Raw genomic sequence first — 18,097 nt, forward strand, 5'->3', positions numbered from 1 at the left:
TACTAGTTCAACTACATGTAGTTCACTATTCCCCAACACTAATGGTATGTAATGGTAGGCCTATTTCATTGATAATATAATCTAGACTTTTACAGAACAAGTTTTCACCCGGCCCAAATGTTCTCTCCAGTCATGCTGCTATGTTTTATCTGTGACCTTCATAACAACAGCCTCTAATTTAGGCTAGATGTTAGTGTTTTCTGCTTCTTTGCTGTGGTTGCTGGGCACATTTTGTGTCCTCATGGTCTCTGAGGATGGAACTCTCTGACAGTGTTTACTTTCACTTTACTTTACTCTAGTGTTTCTGTTTGAGTTCCTCTCTTTCACAATGGGACAGGTCACAGCGACTCAAGTTCAGCCTCACATCAGACATGCTGCTGCAGCACAATGGCAACCAGAGGACGACGAGGTTGGAATTGTAAGAGGCTCATTATTACAACTGCAGGTTGACTTAGAATAAGTAATTGAATTCAGTTGCATTTGATGAGGTTTTGAAATGAGGAAATACTGAACAACTACCTGTTTCAATCTATAACAGCTAGAGGGGGAGAGAGATGGGAGGGAGATAGGAGGAGAAAAAGGTCTGAAAGTAGAAATGGGCAACAGCGAGTAGGAATGTGAAGCATTTCTGCTCCCGCTCCAGTGACTGTTTACACGGCGGTCAGCCTGTGACATCACAGCAGAGACTCGATAAATGTCAGCCATGCAGAGGAATGAGCAGTCAGCAAACAGCAAGCAGCACTGCTAGCTAGCAGGCACCACTACCATCACACTTATGAGGTTAGACAGACAGACAAACAGAGCAGTTCAATCAACCTACAGACGATCCAATGGAAATTTCAAGACAACTCAGTGACAATGTGATAGCCTTGGCTTTGCTGCTCTGTATGGGTGCACTGCAGGTGAGGCCAAACTACTATTCTGCTCTTCTATTTGTGTGTACCTGGAGGTGAACTGTACCTGTAGCTTACACCTGTTGCTCAGGATGTGAACTGTCTGTGGAGATCAACGAGACTGCATTCCATTGATCGATTCCATTGATTCCACGGAAGGATCTATCAGAAGCTTTCAGGTGGCTGTGGTTGAAGATTATTTTGATAGAACTGATTTTGTTTTTATGTTGTTGATGTTGTTTTTATTTGTAACTTACTCTATAGTCAATTTACCATATTTGTAACTTACTGCATAGCCAATATGTAATATACGTACAAGTAGCTAGCTATTCATGGCATGATGTAACAGTATTGTACACTGCTAAGTACTTTATTATTTTGTGTTTTGTCATTTTAGAAATTGGCTTTTTTTTTTACACTTTATACAGATCATTGTGAATATTAATGAGAAATGTTTAGAAATATTGATGAATGATGAATATTCGGAATGTTTGATGTTGCATTGCATAGTTGCCGTAGACATTGCTACACCAGTGAATAATTGAGGCCAGTATGTCCAAAGGCTGCCTGCTGTGGCTTGGCTCCATTAACGGCATGTAATTGAAAACAGGACTATTTTGACCAGACAGTGTTGGACATAGTGTTCCTCAAACAAAGTACTTCTACCAAATATTAATGTGCTTACAATTTGTCAAGGAAAGGCTGTTTTATTTCAGAACATAACGGCAGCATTTTTCAACTATGGTGATGAGGATGATTATGATGATGATGATGATAATGGTCGTAATGATGAAGACTATGATGACAATGACGACAACAACAACAACAACAACCAATTGACCTCCTACTCCTCTTGCTCTAACCTCAGCCTGATTTAACCTCTAACCTCTGCCCCCTGTGTTACTCTAGGTGTGGTGTCAGCTGTGCCCAGGACCATGCCAGTGCCCCAACCCCGTGCCCCAGTGCCCAGCAGGAGTCCCTCTGGTCCTGGACGGCTGCCGGTGCTGCCAGGTGTGTGCCCGGCAGCAGGGCGAGGCCTGCAGCGACCTGTATGTGTGTGACAGCCAGAGAGGACTACAGTGTGACTACAGCGCCAGCTTCCCCGGCGACCCTGGAGAGTGTGTCAGTGAGTGCCAGCCTTTTCCTCCTGTTTTTTTAGGCTTTATTACTGACAGTAATGTAAACGGAAGGGGGGGTTAGATGAGAAGGATAAACAGTGGGAAGGGTGGACACAGGGATTGAATCCTGCCTGGTCTCCAGGGTCATAACACATGTGCTTGTGCCGGAAGTGTTGCCACTGGACCACAGGCTCTGCACAGTGTCACCCTTTTCTAAACAACCAGGCTAGCAGACAAAAAACACAGAAAGGGATGGCACATGGAGCTGAAGTCTATGTCTGACTGTTTGTATGAGAGGGACAAACAGACAATCTGTTTAGGGCATATACTGATCCAGCCAGCCGCAGAGCGCAGGGGCTCTAGTTTGACTGTACTCCAAAACATCTGAACCTCTATTTTCAGTGGTGGTGTTGACACATTTCCTCTGACTGCCCATCGAGAATGATACATTGCCGAGACAACACACACGGATTGGAAAACAGACTCCTCAGGACTGGAGTGCATCCCAAATGGCACCCTATTCCCTGCATAGTGCACTGCTTTTGACCAGAAGTAGTGCACTAAATAGGGGAAAGGGTTCCATTTGGGAAAGCCTGGTTTCCCATAACATCACATAACAACCTTAGAGGCTTGGTAGTAGACATGATCCTCTTGTGTACTTACCTCACTCTTACACAAGCTCTCTATCTCTCTCTCTCTCTCTCTCTCTCTCGCTCGCTCTCTCTCTCTCTCTTTCTCTCTCTTTCTGTGAGTAATTGTATTTTTTTCCAGAGTCCAGAACAGAGCAGGGTCCATGGTGCAGGGTATGTGTATGGGTTAGAGTTAAGGTTAGGGTGGGGCTGCCCGTCCAGGGTAAAGAGCCTCTAAGAGGGTCTCTCTGTCCTGTTCCCAGACCTGGGTTCAAATACTATTTTAAATCATTTAAAATATCTGTGCTTGATTGAGTTTGCATGGTTTGATGAAGTAATCCAATAGTCCCAAAATGCAAACCCTAACCATCTGGCACTCCAGGCAGGCAAGTGGTATTTGAAACCAGGTCTGTTCTGTTTCCACCTTCCAGGTCAGGAGGAGTTGGGCTGTGAGCTGAACGGGGTCTCCTACCAGGATGGCCAGGTGTTCCAGCCCTCCTGTGCCACCCAGTGCCGCTGCCTGGGGGGAGGGGTGACTTGCGTGCCCCTGTGCCCTGAGGACGTCCATCTTCCCAACCCAGACTGCCCACACCCCCAACAGGTACAGCTGCCTGGGAAGTGCTGCAAGGAGTGGGTCTGTGAGAACATGGACAACACAGTCGTTCAGGATGCCATCACAGGTAACTGAGACACCAGTCTAGTTTAACAGTCATATTCTAGCCTGGTTCCAGATATGTTTGTGCTGTATAGCTAACTCCTTATGGTGGTTGGCATTAGCTACTATATGCAGATCTGGGACCAGGCTAGTCATCCTCTGTTCTGACACAGGTTCCTGCTACGTATTTCGATTGGACCATCTTGAGAGGGAACCAATAAAATGCTTCCCTGTGGATCCTAAACCATTATTTTTGGTGTTAGCTTGACATTCATGAAGAATATGGTGTTTGTCCAGCTTAGATGTTAGCTACCTATACATAACACTTTTACACACAATTGAATATAAGGATGACAAATGTTGTTCCGTCGATCAAGCTGTAGGGCAATATTTAGCTTCCCACGTTTATATGAGCTCTGCCACTGACGCTCATAGTCTGAGGTCTTTTATTGAGGGATCTTTTGCATTTTATTGTGGTGAGTCTAGCCAAATGAAAATGCACAATGTCCAAATATAACCCCCGCATTTCATTGGAAAAGTCTGGCCAGATGAAAATGCACATTTTTGTCAAAATAACAAGCCTTGTTCCAACACCGATCCTGTTTCCAAAGCTGTGTCCCAGATGGCCCCCTATTCCATATGTAGTGCACTACTTGTAACCAAGTAGTGAATTATATAGGGAATATGGTGCCATTTTGGGACCAATGCCTAGTTTCATAACAAGACCCATGGCTAGGTGACGCAACAATTAAACACAATAAGCCCAAGGAGTCTGAAATAGTCCCAAAAACGGGTTAGGAAAATAAAACCGCTAAGGAAAAAAGAACATCTGAAATGTCTGACACTGTCACACAGTCAAGCTATGTCAATAGCAATGGAACATTTTGTTCTAAGTGTTCTTGAATTCAAAGCCTAGATTTTTGTGTGTGCTGTGTTACAGAAACAATGCCAAAGAAACTACTGATTATTATGACTTAGATCCGACCGGAGATGCTATCTTAGGGATTGATCTCCATCCAGATAGCACTGCTTTTCTGTGCTACGAAAAGTTCCTGTACAAGTTTAGGCCAATTGAGTCATTAAGAGACATTATGACATCTGAGACACTCTGATAAAAATCTATTAACCAGGGAAGTCATGTCGGATGAGTTAGTTTGGCTCTGATTGAGTTGTTAACAGCTGGATCTCGTGACAAGTCACTTATTCCTCATTGTCCCATTAGTGTGTTTGCTCGAAGCACACTACTGTTATTCCCCATACTTATTATTCTTATTTTAGACAGCTGAAGCAAGCACTCAAGTTTTCTTCAGGAAATTCACCACTCGGTCTCATTTTTATCCTGGCTTCCTCTCTCCAGCCTCCAGTTTGTGGCCAGGCCTGTCGGGTCCCTCTAACTGCATAGACCAGAGTACAGAGTGGAGCGCATGTTCCCAAACCTGTGGCGCTGGGGTCTCCACGCGGGTCTCCAACAAGAACCCAGCCTGTCGGCTCGAGATGCAGAGCCGTCTTTGTAAGGTCCGGCCCTGTCAGGCACTCCAGCCACACAGGAACCCCATGGTGAGTTAATATATTCCCAGACTCTCTGCCCTACGTCTCTACCCCCGTACCCTAACTCCACGTCTACCCCATCCTCAAGTGTATTTGGGGTTAATAGGTTATGTTAACAGGAGCCATACGTAAGCCTCATGTATGTGTTAAAATGTGGGTTCCGGTCACCTAGACTACTATATTGGTGTAAAGTGCCCATTGCTCAGTCTGTGAAATGGTCATACTGGAAAATGCTTGTGTTGGAAAAAATACCTCTCACAGATATAAGAATGTGTACAGTAGATGTATTATGGTTAATGTATTTTCTTCAATAAGTGCATTTGAGTTCATTCTAGTCTAATAATACATGAACCTCTATTCTCAGCAACCATGAGCTCATCTAGCAGCCTAACGTTGATCTGTTTTCCCAGTGGGCCCGGCATTGTGAGCCCAGCTACAGGTCAGTGGTGCCAGTGAGACTGGTGCACCAGGGCTGCTACAGCACACGGGTCTACCGGCCCCGGTACTGCGGTCAGTGCACCGATGCCCGCTGCTGTACCCCCTACCGGATCAGCACGGCCTCAGTGGCCTTTCGGTGCCCTACCGGCAGACTCCTTCACCGGGCAGTCATGATGATCCAGTCCTGTGTCTGTCACTACAACTGCCCCTACTCAGCTTCAGGACCCTATGCAGCTGCACCCTATTCAGGCTCCGCACGCTCTCACCGGAGCCCTGCCGTGTGGGGCTAGACTTGACGTTCGAGTCAATCCTCTGGGTCCTATGCCTCCTTGAGAACCTAGGGCGTCCACCATGGCTCTCCACCTCAATCTTTTCTGAATGGCTCCACTTTACTAAGTTGTTGTCAAGATCTAGAGCCCTATCCTACCCCTCTCCATGTACTGACACACTCATACTGACACCTGTCCAGACAGGACCTGGGAGCAACACTTTTGCTGTGTTCCAATGTCCATACAAGTGCACTCCTTCTAAGTGGTATACCAGTATGAATATTTGAACAGAGCCTCTGTCTATCATGGCTTGATCCAGCAGGTGTAGCCCACTTCATAGGATAGATGGGGGAAGTGAAAAGATCTTCTAGGTGATAAACTGTGACTGAGTCGGGGTAAGAAAGCCCTGATATGAATGGACAAGCTCCGTCTGCACTAAGACCTCCACTCTATTCCACTCTATCACATCTCATAAGGTGACCTCATGAGGAAAAGAATAGGTCAGGAAACCCTAGTTAGCTACCCTGACCCCAGATATTAGCCTGGTTTCTCTCTACAACAGAGTCATTGTCAAGCCAAACATTAGGCATGACAATTCCACAAGGAGTTTGCAAGAGAGCAGAAAAATACTAGCCTCTATCTAGCATATAGAAGTTAAATACCGTAACACAACAAATTTATTTTGGACTAATTGACCAACTGTAGTCTTATGCTGTATGTAGAAGATCAGATGACAGTCATTTGTTGTCTTTCTTGACTCATTGACTCACGCCCCAGAGTTTCTCCTGACCACGTGACCTGACTTAGTTGAGTGGATAAGACTCAAGTGTTGTTACTTTCATTTGAGTGAATTTATTTTGCAGAGTGACACCAACCTTTGAGTTGATAGATACTGTATCTTGACATGCAAATGCCATCTGTTATATCAGTTTGTTTGTTTGTTTATAAATGTCTCTATTTTGTGTTCTTAGTCAGATGAAATTGCACTTATTTTCAATGTTGCTGTAAATATAAACTATTCGAATGCTTTTTTGAAATAATGTACAATTGTATCACTGATTTTATACTTTGTCCAAACTGTTTTCCATTCACAATGCCTTTTTATGTAAAGCTTGAGCTCCTTTGTATATTGTATATTATCCATTAATGATATTACTACATTGAGATTTGATTGTTGTAATTTGTGCTGTAACTTTCCCTTAAAACTCCTTATGACTTATTAGTGATTTGGGTGCTGATATTTGATAGCTTTCAACATCGACAATATACAATGTAGCTTCCCAAAGTCAGAAAGCCATGTACAGTATCTTCATATTTGCAGTATCTAATGACTTCCATTGGACTCACAGATCAGTGCAAATATAGTCACAATGAGATATGTTTAAAAAAAGCAGTCTATGACTTTGGTGGCTGTAGTCTTTGACACTTTGTATTGCCTTCCTCTAACACTGCATGGTATAGAGGTCCTGGATGGCAGGGAGCTCGGCCCCAGTGATGTACTGGGCCGTACACACTACTCTCTGTAGCGCCTTGCGGTCAGATGCCAAGCAGTTGCCATACCAAGCGGTAATGCAGCCAGTCAAGATGCTCTCGATGGTGCAGCTGTAGATCTTTATGAGGATCTGAGGGCCAATGCCAAATCTTTTCAGCCTCCTGAGGGGGAAGAGGCGTTGTCGTGCCCTCTTCACAACTGTGTTGGTGTGTGTGGACCATAATAGATCCTTAGTGATGTGGACACCGAGGAACTTGAAGCTCTCGAACAGCTCCGCTACAGCCCTGGGAATGGGAGCGTGCTCTGCCCTCCGTGTCCTGCAGTCTACTATCAGCTCTTGTGTCTTGCTGACATTGAGGGAGAGCTTGTTGTCTCTGACCTCCTTCCTATGGGCTGTCTTATCATTGTGTTTGTGTGTGTGTGTGTGTGTGTGTGTGTGTGTGTGTGTGTGTGTGTGTGTGTGTGTGTGTGTGTGTGTGTGTGTGTGTGTGTGTGTGTGTGGACGTACATGGGTTTCCTGTTTGTAGTTGGGTGTGTCTGCTCTTCTGCATGCCTACCGAGAAACCATAGACCACACGGCAATGTCAAACAAGTTCAAATAGAAAACAATGATGTGGAGCACTGAGAAGAACTGAGCAGTGCTAGGAAACTGAGAATCTGACTTCATTCAACTTGACCTTTATTTATAGAGGTTATTCTCATCCAGCTACAATATCTTTGGCAAGACAGACCTGTTCATAATCAAATATTTTTTGAGGAAAGAAAATGAAGACAAACTTTTCCTGTGGACACATTAACATGGACTTCACTCACACGTTTTTACCTACAGTGTATATGTCAGTGTTTATTGTCGGTCTTGTTGCTAACTGCTGGGGACTAAAATCCTTGTTTGCGAACTGGAAGAAATTCGGAAATATCAACATTTTTGTTCTGAACCTTGGAGTTGCAGATATTCTGTATTTGCTCACTCTTCCATTTCTGTTTACGTACTACTCAGCAGGCAGTCACTGGGCCTTTGGACAAGTCTTCTGCAAGATTACAAGATTCTGCTTCAATTTGAACTTGTATGGCAGTATTGGTTTCCTCACGTGTATTAGTGTATACAGGTACCTGAGCATTGTCCACCCACTGAGAGTGATGGGCAGGATAACAAGGGGCCACTCTGTAGTCATCACAGCTGTAATTTGGGGTTTAGTCTGCATTGAGAGTATTCCTGATATGTTCTTTGACAAAACATTATTCAACTCTTCTTCAGGGAATGTCAAATGCGTTGACACCACCTCCAACTTCTCTACCAAGGAATACCTGGACTACAGTATTGCGTGGACAGTATCTGGATTTTTCATCCCTCTGCTCATCATATTGGGTTGCTATGGACATGTGGCTGTGGTCCTCTTAAACAACCCCAACATTGATCAAGTGATGAAGCAGAGATGCCTAAAACTGGTGTTCATTGTGACTTTACTCTTCTCAGTCTGCTACATACCGTATCACATATTCAGAAATCTAAACCTGAAGACTAGGATTTTGAAAAGCAAAGGCACGTGTGAAGATTGGTTTGCTGGCATCTACATTGCTCACCAAGTCAGCCGAGCACTCGTGTGTCTAAACAGTGCCATCAACCCATTGATTTACATCCACAGCAATGAAAACCTGCTCGTACATATCACCAGGCTTTGGGAACGAGCTCGTCGGTCTGTGCCTCGGCTATTCAACCATCGCATCCAGACACAAACCCCACCATTATGAACTCACATTGAAATAGCAGTGCAGCTTTGTTTGCTTTCTTGAGTCATTCTGCTTTTCTCTCAGCAATTTCTAATGTGTTTATTACTGTGCATATTATTGTTTGAATAGGGAAGTTCAAAGTACAGTTCCCAGATTTCTATAGGTCTCTTGTGTGTTTACTGAGCTGTACTATAAATATGCGGATATGGAAAGTACATTGTATTCCTTGCATGGTCATCTGCATGAATGTACATTCCTGGTTATTCTTTGTATCTAAGAGATGTAAATATACAGTTTATTCAACTGATAGATGTAAAGATGTTGTAAATGTATAATATTGTCAGACAGTTGCAACTAAGCACACAGTAGGCTGTATTGGTTTATGGCGCTTTGTATTAAGGATACGATAAGAGCCATGTGAAAACACAAAGTGCTGTGAATGCATTTGCAGAAGAACAGGAAATGTTGTTTTCACGAAAGGTGTAAATCTGCTTTCAAAATGTAAAGTTATCACCACTTAAGGATTTCCTGTGTCTTGATCTGCTGCATACCTGAACATAAGGTTTTAAAAAGTTGCTTGTGAAGTATTCTAAAGTGAAAATGCAAAGTTATCAAGAAGACTTTCGCTGTTTATTCCACATCATTTGAATTTATTCTCATTTCATTAAAAAAGGTCACAATTTACACTGTATATTATAAAATTGACAACATGAGTGAAAATACACAGCAAATGCAGGATTGCATCGTAATAACCAATAATACCTTGATTCAACCTATATCCTTGACATATTAGGAAGGTTCTCTACATAAAATACCAGAGACAGACACACTTTGGAAATCCCATTATAACAACCTTCAGGTGTTTTGCAATTGCTTTCCCCACATCTATCTACTGTATGGTTGGATTGTTAGCAGTGTAATAACTAAGTAAGTAACATAATCACTCCAACTTGGACTTTCTCCTCTTTCGTAATCCTCTTACCAAGCACATACAGGAAACCACAAACAACACCAGAACAAGCAGAGCAGAGCCCAGCAGCAGTGCTAGAACATCCACATTATGATAAACATACCATGGCATCTTATAGGACTCTGTACGTAGGTGAGCTGCCCCCTTGTGTCGCATAACAAACTCCAGCCAGAAGATGGCACTGTCCAAAGGTTCTATAGGCCGGTCGTGGTGCAACCGTGATAGTCTTCTCATATTCTCTCTGTAGGGCTTCTCTTCATCCAGAATGTCCATCAGAGTCTGTGTTAAGGACTCCACCTCTAATGTTGTAACCTCCATAACCTCTGCCACTCCTCTGGCCTTCATGCGCACCATGTTGTCAAACTGGTCAAAGATGAGAGGGATACCCAACACTGGGACTCCGTGATAGATGGCCTCGTAGATCCCGTTGGTGCCCCCGTGTGTGACGAACACTTTGGTTTTGGGGTGACCCAGGAGGTCGTTCTGAGGCAGCCATTTCACTAGCAGGGTGTTGTTGCCTAGAGACAAAGGCCTCTCTCCCAGGTGTCTCCACATCACCTTCTGGGGCAGCCGGGCGAAGGCTGAGGCTATGACCTCTGTCATCTCTGGACCCAGTCCACCCAACAGAGTCCCCAGTGACATCACCACCACCCCGTGCTCTCCAGAACTCTGGACAAAGTCCTCTAAAGCTGCAGGTAAAGGCTTGGAGGGTTTGCACTGGAACCCGCCCGTGTAGACTACGTTCGGCATGGTGGGTCTAGGGAACTCAAAGACGAAGTCCACCCTCATCAGCCACAGATCAGCTCCCTGGATAAGGGATATGACGTCCACCTCATCAGGGGCAAAGTAGCGGTCGCACACGGCCTGGTAAGGCGGGTTGGAGACGTAACGATACATGTAGTAGCTGAGACAGTGGTAGAATATGTTATTCAGCCTCTGTGCAAAGTTCATTTGGTCAGAGTTGCGGGAGAATACTTGAGGGACGTAGGATAATGGCGAGGGAGCGATGGCAAAGTGTCCCTCCCCGCTGAGGACCCAGCGCACATTGAGAACCAGGGGGAGCTGGAGGTAGTGGGCCACCAGGACCCCGGCAGGGAACACTGGGTCAGTCAGGACCAGGTCATACTCAGCCTCCTTCAGATCTCTCATCAGAGTCTGGTTCTCAAACATGGTGACGACCAGCTCGGCCACCATCTCCTGGTTCTGCCTCAGCATGCTGAACAGATTAGATCAATCAAAGTAAACAGACAAAAACACAATTTAAACATCAGGCATGTATCAGCATTAACAATGAGCTAGCTCGTGCAAAAATGCAAATTGGCCTCAATTTCATTGTTTTGGGAAGGAATGTGGTTTTGGCTCTGTTAGTCCTGCCTTTGGCGTATATTTGTACCTGAAGAGGTTCCCACAGAACTGCAGGAAGGCCCAGGGTGAGCCCTTGCCACGCTGGATCTCCAGCGACCTCTTCAGGAAGTGGGCCATGAACTCCTGACTCTCAATGTTCTGGGGCTGAGCCTGGGGCACAGTAATGGAGGTGTAGTGGGGGGAGTGTTCAGTCACGTACCAGCTGGTGGAGGAGCGCAGAACGGTCACCTGTAAGGGAAAGACAGTACACTCAGCTCTTGGTTCGGTACGTTCCTCTGCAATTGTATTTTTATTTTAACAACATTTCAAAAGGTTTCTCAACGATGGCAAATCATAAATCCTAATAGGAATGTTAATTCAACTGTATTTTTTACAGGCAGTTATGTGATAAATAGTATTGCAGCACATTTTTTTTAAAAGTTGTACATTGTACATATTGTTTTGTTCTCATATCATGAGATTGTCTCATGCGTAATCACCTGGTGACCCTGGGTGTGAAGAGCCTCCACCAGTATCCTCATGTTGAGCCAGTGGCTGCCGTCGACAGGGTAGACCAGGACCCTCCCAGCCTCACTGGGCTGCAGGGAGGACAGGAGCAGAAGGACAGGCACTAAGGCCACACAGGACCACATCACTGTGGAGAGACAGAGCGGGATAAATAGACTGACATACACTGTAAATCCACTAAAATACTGTACATTGTAAAGACCCTGAAATACACTTAACTGGGACACAACAGTAAAAATGAGTACAGAACTGGTAAATTGACATCCATAAACTAAGAATGTACTTTACACACCATAGTTATTTTTCACATTTTACTTACACGGGTCAGTGAGTCCTTAGATCAGGGCTCTGGCATTTGAGTTTATTTTATTTTTACAGGGACAGTGCACATTAATCAACGTTTCAGTAAAAGTGACGGTTTTAGCCGGCACGGCTAATTTTCAACAGCAGTCCCTTGGCAGGTTATTAAAAACAATTACAATATCGACAATCATTGAGCAGTGAGCACAAGCAGAGCAACATAGGACAAGCAAGACGTAGCATACAGACAGAGCAACATAGGACAAGCAAGACGTAGCATACAGACAGAGCAACATAGGACAAGCAAGACGTAGCATACAGACAGAGCAACATAGGACAAGCAAAACATAGCATACAGACAGAGCAACATAGGACAAGCAAAACATAGCATACAGACAGAGCAACATAGGACAAGCAAGACGTAGCATACAGACAGAGCAACATAGGACAAGCAAGACGTAGCATACAGACAGAGCAACATAGGACAAGCAAGACGTAGCATACAGACAGAGCAACATAGGACAAGCAAGACGTAGCATACAGACAGAGCAACATAGGACAAGCAAAACATAGCATACAGACAGAGCAACATAGGACAAGCAAGACGTAGCATACAGACAGAGCAACATAGGACAAGCAAGACGTAGCATACAGACAGAGCAACATAGGACAAGCAAGACGTAGCATACAGACAGAGCAACATAGGACAAGCAAGACGTAGCATACAGACAGAGCAACATAGGACAAGCAAGACGTAGCATACAGACAGAGCAACATAGGACAAGCAAAACATAGCATACAGACAGAGCAACATAGGACAAGCAAAACATAGCATACAGACAGAGCAACATAGGACAAAAAAGCAGTATGACAAAATTCATAAAAGCAACAGTGTTTCCACACCTTTCCACATCACAAGCTACAGACAACAGACAACATGGAAAGCGGCAATACACAGCTAGGGATTATGTTCACAAATCTGATTGACCTTTAGCCATGTCTTCATGCATTTTGTGAAAGTGTGATATGTGGTGCAGTTATGTGTGTCTGATGGCAGTGTATTCCAGACATGGGAAGCTCTCACAGAGAAAGCGGATTTACTAAAGGTGCTTTTCCTTAAGGGAACTATACAGTCTCCTCTCATGGCAGACCTTGTGGATCTGCTGCCATATGTTTGGGTTTTCTGTTTAACAAAAATACTGTTGGAGGGGGAGCCAGGCCATTTAGGATCTTGAATACAAGACATGCGTCAGTGTATTGCACAAGATTTTCCCAACTCAGGAGCTCATGCTTTCTGAGGATGTAACAGTGATGATGGCTATTGGGCTTCCTATCAAGCACTTTGAGAGCCTGTTTGTAGACAGACTGAATAGGTTTTAAATTACCTTTTTCACATGCTTTTTAAAAGAGAGGTTGGAATCAAGTATGATGCCAAGGTACTTAAAATCCGATACCACCCTGACACATAGGCATCTGGCTCAGTAGCATCTGTTGCCCTCTTTGTGAAGAACATGCAAACAGTTCTTTTCACATTGAGATGCAAACCAGATGTAACCTGGACCATTACAGTAGTGAGTTCTTGTGCAGCTTGTTTGCTCTTTGCATGCACATATATCACTGTATCATCTGCATACATTTGAACTTCAGAACCAGTACAGACAGAAGGCAGATCATTAATGTACAGGCTGAACAGGAGGGGCCCCAGTATTGACCCTTGGGGCACGCCCGCATAAGTGACAAACTGTTTTTAAAAAAAAAGATATATGCATATTAGGAATTCAGCCGGAGTCTCAACTTACTGTTGAGAGTTAGAGTAGTAGAATACACAGGTGCAATTTTTAAATGTGGTAGTGCGTTAGCAGTTTTTCTCTTGTAAATGTCTTGCCCGTGTCAGCTCACATTTTTTAAATTGGTAAGTTAGTCTAGCTAGCTAAATACACCTTGTAGTATTCTTGGCAGAATTACTGATCAGGCACGCAGGGCATGTTCCCAGGGGCCCTGAGGTTGGTGGCCCCCAAACCAAATTGTGCTTAGGGCCCCCAAAAAACTAAGACCAGCCCAGCCTCAGATCAAAGATGAAATGTACTGTAATTTGATGTGACACAGTTGTTCTGCCAAGAAGAGTTTTGTAATCCTCAGTAAGTATTGTGTAAAGTACACCCCACCATATTCCTTACCAGTCATTCAGCAGCAGATAGCAACACAACCTCTTTATGCTGCAGGATGTGTCCTTATCCCAAACTATATCTAATGACGCACAGTATTACTGTACAGGACACTATGATTAAGTTTCAACACAAACCACCTGGTTTAGAGAGAGATGTGCAGGATGAGATACAAGCAACATTTTGGTAAGTTAGTAAAATGATTGACATTTTAAACAAATGATTGGCTCTAATACATTTCAAAATGTAATGTACAAAGAACTTTGATGTCGCCTCCCGAGTGGAGCATCGGTCTAAGGTGTCACTACAGACCCGGGTTCAATCCTAGGCTGTGTCGCAGCCTGCCGCGAACCGGGTAGACCCATGAGGCGGCGCACAATTGGCCCAGCGTCGTCAGGATTAGGGGAGGGTTTGGCCGGCCAGGCACATGCACGCTGACTTGTGTCGCCAGTTGTACGGTGTGACCTTCCTCCAACACATTGGTGTGGCTTCCGGGTTCAGCAAGCAGTGTCAAGAAGCAATGCGGCTTGGCAGGGTTGTGTTTTGGATGACACATTGCTCCGTACAGGAGTTTCAGTGATGGGACAAGACTGTAACTACCGATTGGATATCACAAAAAAGATCTTGCTAAAATATTACATTATCCAAACTACATGGTCAACGGGACTTACCAGCAGTCATTCAAGTATTATCAGTCATTCAAGTATTTGGATGAATATTATTTGGCCTTGTCAATGGAAACTATCATTTACAAATACAGAACAGCAAAGTAAATCCTTACCTCTAAAATCCATCTTTTTGCTTCTTCTCCACCATACAGCTATCCTGTCTGAACCTCACTCACAGTGAATGAGTAACTACACTGAAAGTGAATATGTAATCTATGGATGCCCCGAAGGATACTATAATTGTTCCATTGCACTTCGTTCAGGCCAGTCAAGTCCGTCACTCATGAGCGTACTCCCAGTCAGTAGATCCAACGGTCAGAGAGCACATAGCAGCCCATCAATTCTCTCCCTTTCCCTTCTCCTCTGCCTTTCTTTCTTACTGTCTTGTACTCGCTTTTCCTCTCTTGGATGGATGTTGTTTTGAAAAGGTTTCACTCTAATCTTCAGACTTCAACATTTCCAAACCCAGGGCCTCTTCTCAGTTTCTCTGTTGATATATATTTCAAACTCCAGGAAGACTTGCGGTCGCCAAGGAGTCTGCTAATGGGAATCCAAACAAAGAATCTTTCCTTCGCTTCCAACCCTTGCCAAATGAAATTGAATCAAATCTGATGTCAATACTTGTGTGGTGGCCCAAGGGATCATTACAGTACAGTAACACATTGTGCAGCCAGAAACTCATTACAACATAATACACCTAGCTGTCTTATTGAGATTAGGGAGGCAAATTCCTGAGCGAGTACTGAGTGTGACTGGGATTAAAATCAAACAAATTATTATTTTGATTGATTTGGTGCTCTGTTTTGTTACATAGCTACATGTCTGATCAACAGAAGGTTTATATTGGAAAACCAGAGGAGCTATGATGATACGTTTTAGTTTTGCTGGCTGCCATCCATGGCTGTGTGGGAGGTGAGGATGTTGGTAAATGTGATGTTGACAAACGAAGACAGACATGTTTAGTGAAGAAAAAGGCCCGTTCATAATCCAAAAGGCTAACATAACGCAAAAGGCAATACTTTACAAAATAATTTACAAAAGGAGCAGCATATTTGGGTCTTGGCTATAAAGCTAGGCATGGCTAGATGTTTTGCTTTCCTGCAAAACTAAACCACCATACCTTGCTTTCTGCATTACCACTGCATATCGGTAAGATTTCAATGGATTATTTTGGGGCCTCACATCAAGAATATAGCTTGTGTATGCTATTGCTGCAGAAATACCATGCTTTTGTGGAAGACATTACACATACAGCTAATGGTAGCCTATGCATTTCAATGTGCATGCAGTAATATGCTGTATAATGCAGTATGACATACACTGATTTCACAAAACATCAAGGACACCTGCTCTTTCTAGGACATAGACTGACCAGGTGAATCCAAGTAATTGATATCACTTGGTAAATCCACTTCAATCAGTTTAGATAAAGGGGAGGAGACAGGTTAACCCCTAGAGTCGATTGATGCAACAGCGCGTCAATCTAAATGACATAAGAAAGAAATCACCATCAAAATCTGTCAGTTTAAACTAGAGAAATCTGTTTTTTTGTATTGGATGCGTCTGAATCCACCAGTGTCACATGTCTGTGGTAAAACGTGGCAGAGCTAGAGCTGTGTTTGTCAGACCATAAGACATCCCTAAAATCGGTCTTCTCACGTAAATGTCTGTAGCGTAGTGCACACTTGTGGCCTGCTGGAGGTCATTTTGCAGGGCTCTGGCAGTGCTCCTCCTTGCACAAAGGCGGAGGTAGCGGTCATGCTGCTGGGTTGTTGCCCTCCTATGGCCTCCTCCACGTCTCCTGATGTACTGGCCTGTCTCCTGGTAGCGCCTCCATGCTCTGGACACTACGCTGACAGACACAGCAAACCTTTTGCCACAGCTCGCATTGATGTGCCATCCTGGATGAGCTGCACTACCTGAGCCACTTGTGTGGGTTGTAGACTCCGTCTCATGCTACCACTAGAGTGAAAGCAACGCCAGCATTCAAAAGTGACCAAAACATCAGCCAGGAAGCATAGGAACTGAGAAGTGGTCTGTGCTCACCACCTGCAGAATCACTCCTGTTTTGGGGGGTGTCTTGCTAATTGCCTATAATTTCCACCTTTTGTCTATTCCATTTGCACAACAGCATGTGAAATTTATTGTCAATCAGTGTTGCTTCCTAAGTGGACAGTTTGATTTCACAGAAGTGTGATTGACTTGGAGTTACATTGTGTTGTTTAAGTGTTCCCTTTATTTTTTTTAGCAGTGTATATTTTCCTGAGTACATTTTTTTCTACCTAAATGATCCATAGTATGACCATCTTAAAACAATTCCATATGTCAGCTAGCTGGGCTTGATTGAGCTTGCCCGGTGCAATGGAACCTAAAGACGAGTCACGGAACTGTAAACCCCTCCCACCTGGCACTACAGGCAGGCTGAAGCAAACGCTAATAGTATTTAAAAGATTTCAAATATTATTTCAACTCAGGTCAGAATGATAAATGGAGCTACAGAGTTGAAAAGGTTAAAACCCCCTTGGTGACCTTTGCTCCTGTTATGAGCTCACTCCCCTGGCTGTGTGTGTGTGTGTGTGTGTGTGTGTGTGTATGTGTGTGTATGTGTTTGTAGGTTGTGAATTGTGAACCCAAGACTTGGAAAACATTAAAGGACAAGCCCAGTGCCACTATCATATGTCCATGTGTCGTAGAAAGAGGAAGGAGGGGGTGAAGGGGGAGAAAAGGCTTTGGCAGAGAGGTTTTGTTACATTGATAAGAGCATCTGGCAGCAGCTCCATAGCCATCCGCTAGTCTTCTTCAGACCGTGCACTCTTCTCTTAGACACACTGAGAATATTGGCAGGGATGGAACTGCCCAATATGGAATACATGAGGCGCCGCTGTGACAGTGCAGGTGAGACCAATCATTGAAAAACAAGCAATATCTCTTTTGAGAGAGAGGAGTAGTAAGCTCTGAGATAGTATAGTAAAGTCCAACTTTAATCTGCTGGTTTAGTGCTTTCTATGCACATGTTGTTACGAGCACATGTTGTTCAGGGGACTGAGTGCTGAAGCATAGAAGTACATGCGAGTAAAAATAGACTTGGTGCACCCTGTGATGCAGACAGTACAATATACAGGAGGACAACAGACAGTACAATATACAGGAGGACAACAGACAGGACAACGTGTTCTCTGCGTTTCAAGTTGAGCTGCCTGAATTTAAAAAGAATGGACACACAAACCAAATGGGAAAGGACTTGGGAAGGTCTGTCCCTCTGGTAACTATCTTCTGTTTTTTCCCTCTATTTCCTTATACTGTAGAAGGGTTGTTCCACCAATTCGGTGCCGTTTGAGAAGTTTAACTTGAT

The 18,097-nt window shown here is 44.1% G+C and overlaps 3 protein-coding genes across 3 annotated transcripts; 2 read left to right on the forward strand and 1 right to left on the reverse strand.

Annotated features, from left to right (window-relative positions):
• Positions 1-375: 375 nt before the first annotated feature.
• Positions 376-6,769, forward strand: LOC129860621 (CCN family member 5-like). The gene is made up of 5 exons (XM_055931206.1): positions 376-902; positions 1,803-2,019; positions 3,072-3,320; positions 4,653-4,852; positions 5,254-6,769. Exons 1-5 carry the CDS (start codon positions 831-833, stop codon positions 5,569-5,571), a joined length of 1,056 nt encoding a protein of 351 aa, XP_055787181.1. The 5' UTR covers positions 376-830; the 3' UTR covers positions 5,572-6,769.
• A 99-nt stretch (positions 6,770-6,868) lies between these two features.
• On the forward strand, positions 6,869-9,435 carry LOC129860622 (P2Y purinoceptor 1-like). Its single transcript, XM_055931207.1, has one exon. It carries the CDS (start codon positions 7,808-7,810, stop codon positions 8,789-8,791), a length of 984 nt encoding a protein of 327 aa, XP_055787182.1. The 5' UTR covers positions 6,869-7,807; the 3' UTR covers positions 8,792-9,435.
• Positions 9,412-15,204, reverse strand: LOC129860620 (UDP-glucuronosyltransferase 2A2-like). The gene is made up of 4 exons (XM_055931205.1): positions 14,859-15,204; positions 11,585-11,739; positions 11,134-11,333; positions 9,412-10,956 (listed from the first exon to the last, which is right to left on the reverse strand). The coding sequence occupies exons 1-4, from the start codon at positions 14,869-14,871 to the stop codon at positions 9,711-9,713; spliced, it is 1,614 nt and encodes a 537-aa protein (XP_055787180.1). The 5' UTR covers positions 14,872-15,204; the 3' UTR covers positions 9,412-9,710.
• Positions 15,205-18,097: the final 2,893 nt, after the last annotated feature.

The sequence above is a fragment of the Salvelinus fontinalis genome, chromosome 8 (genome assembly GCF_029448725.1).
Source record: "Salvelinus fontinalis isolate EN_2023a chromosome 8, ASM2944872v1, whole genome shotgun sequence".
Taxonomy (NCBI): domain Eukaryota; kingdom Metazoa; phylum Chordata; class Actinopteri; order Salmoniformes; family Salmonidae; genus Salvelinus; species Salvelinus fontinalis.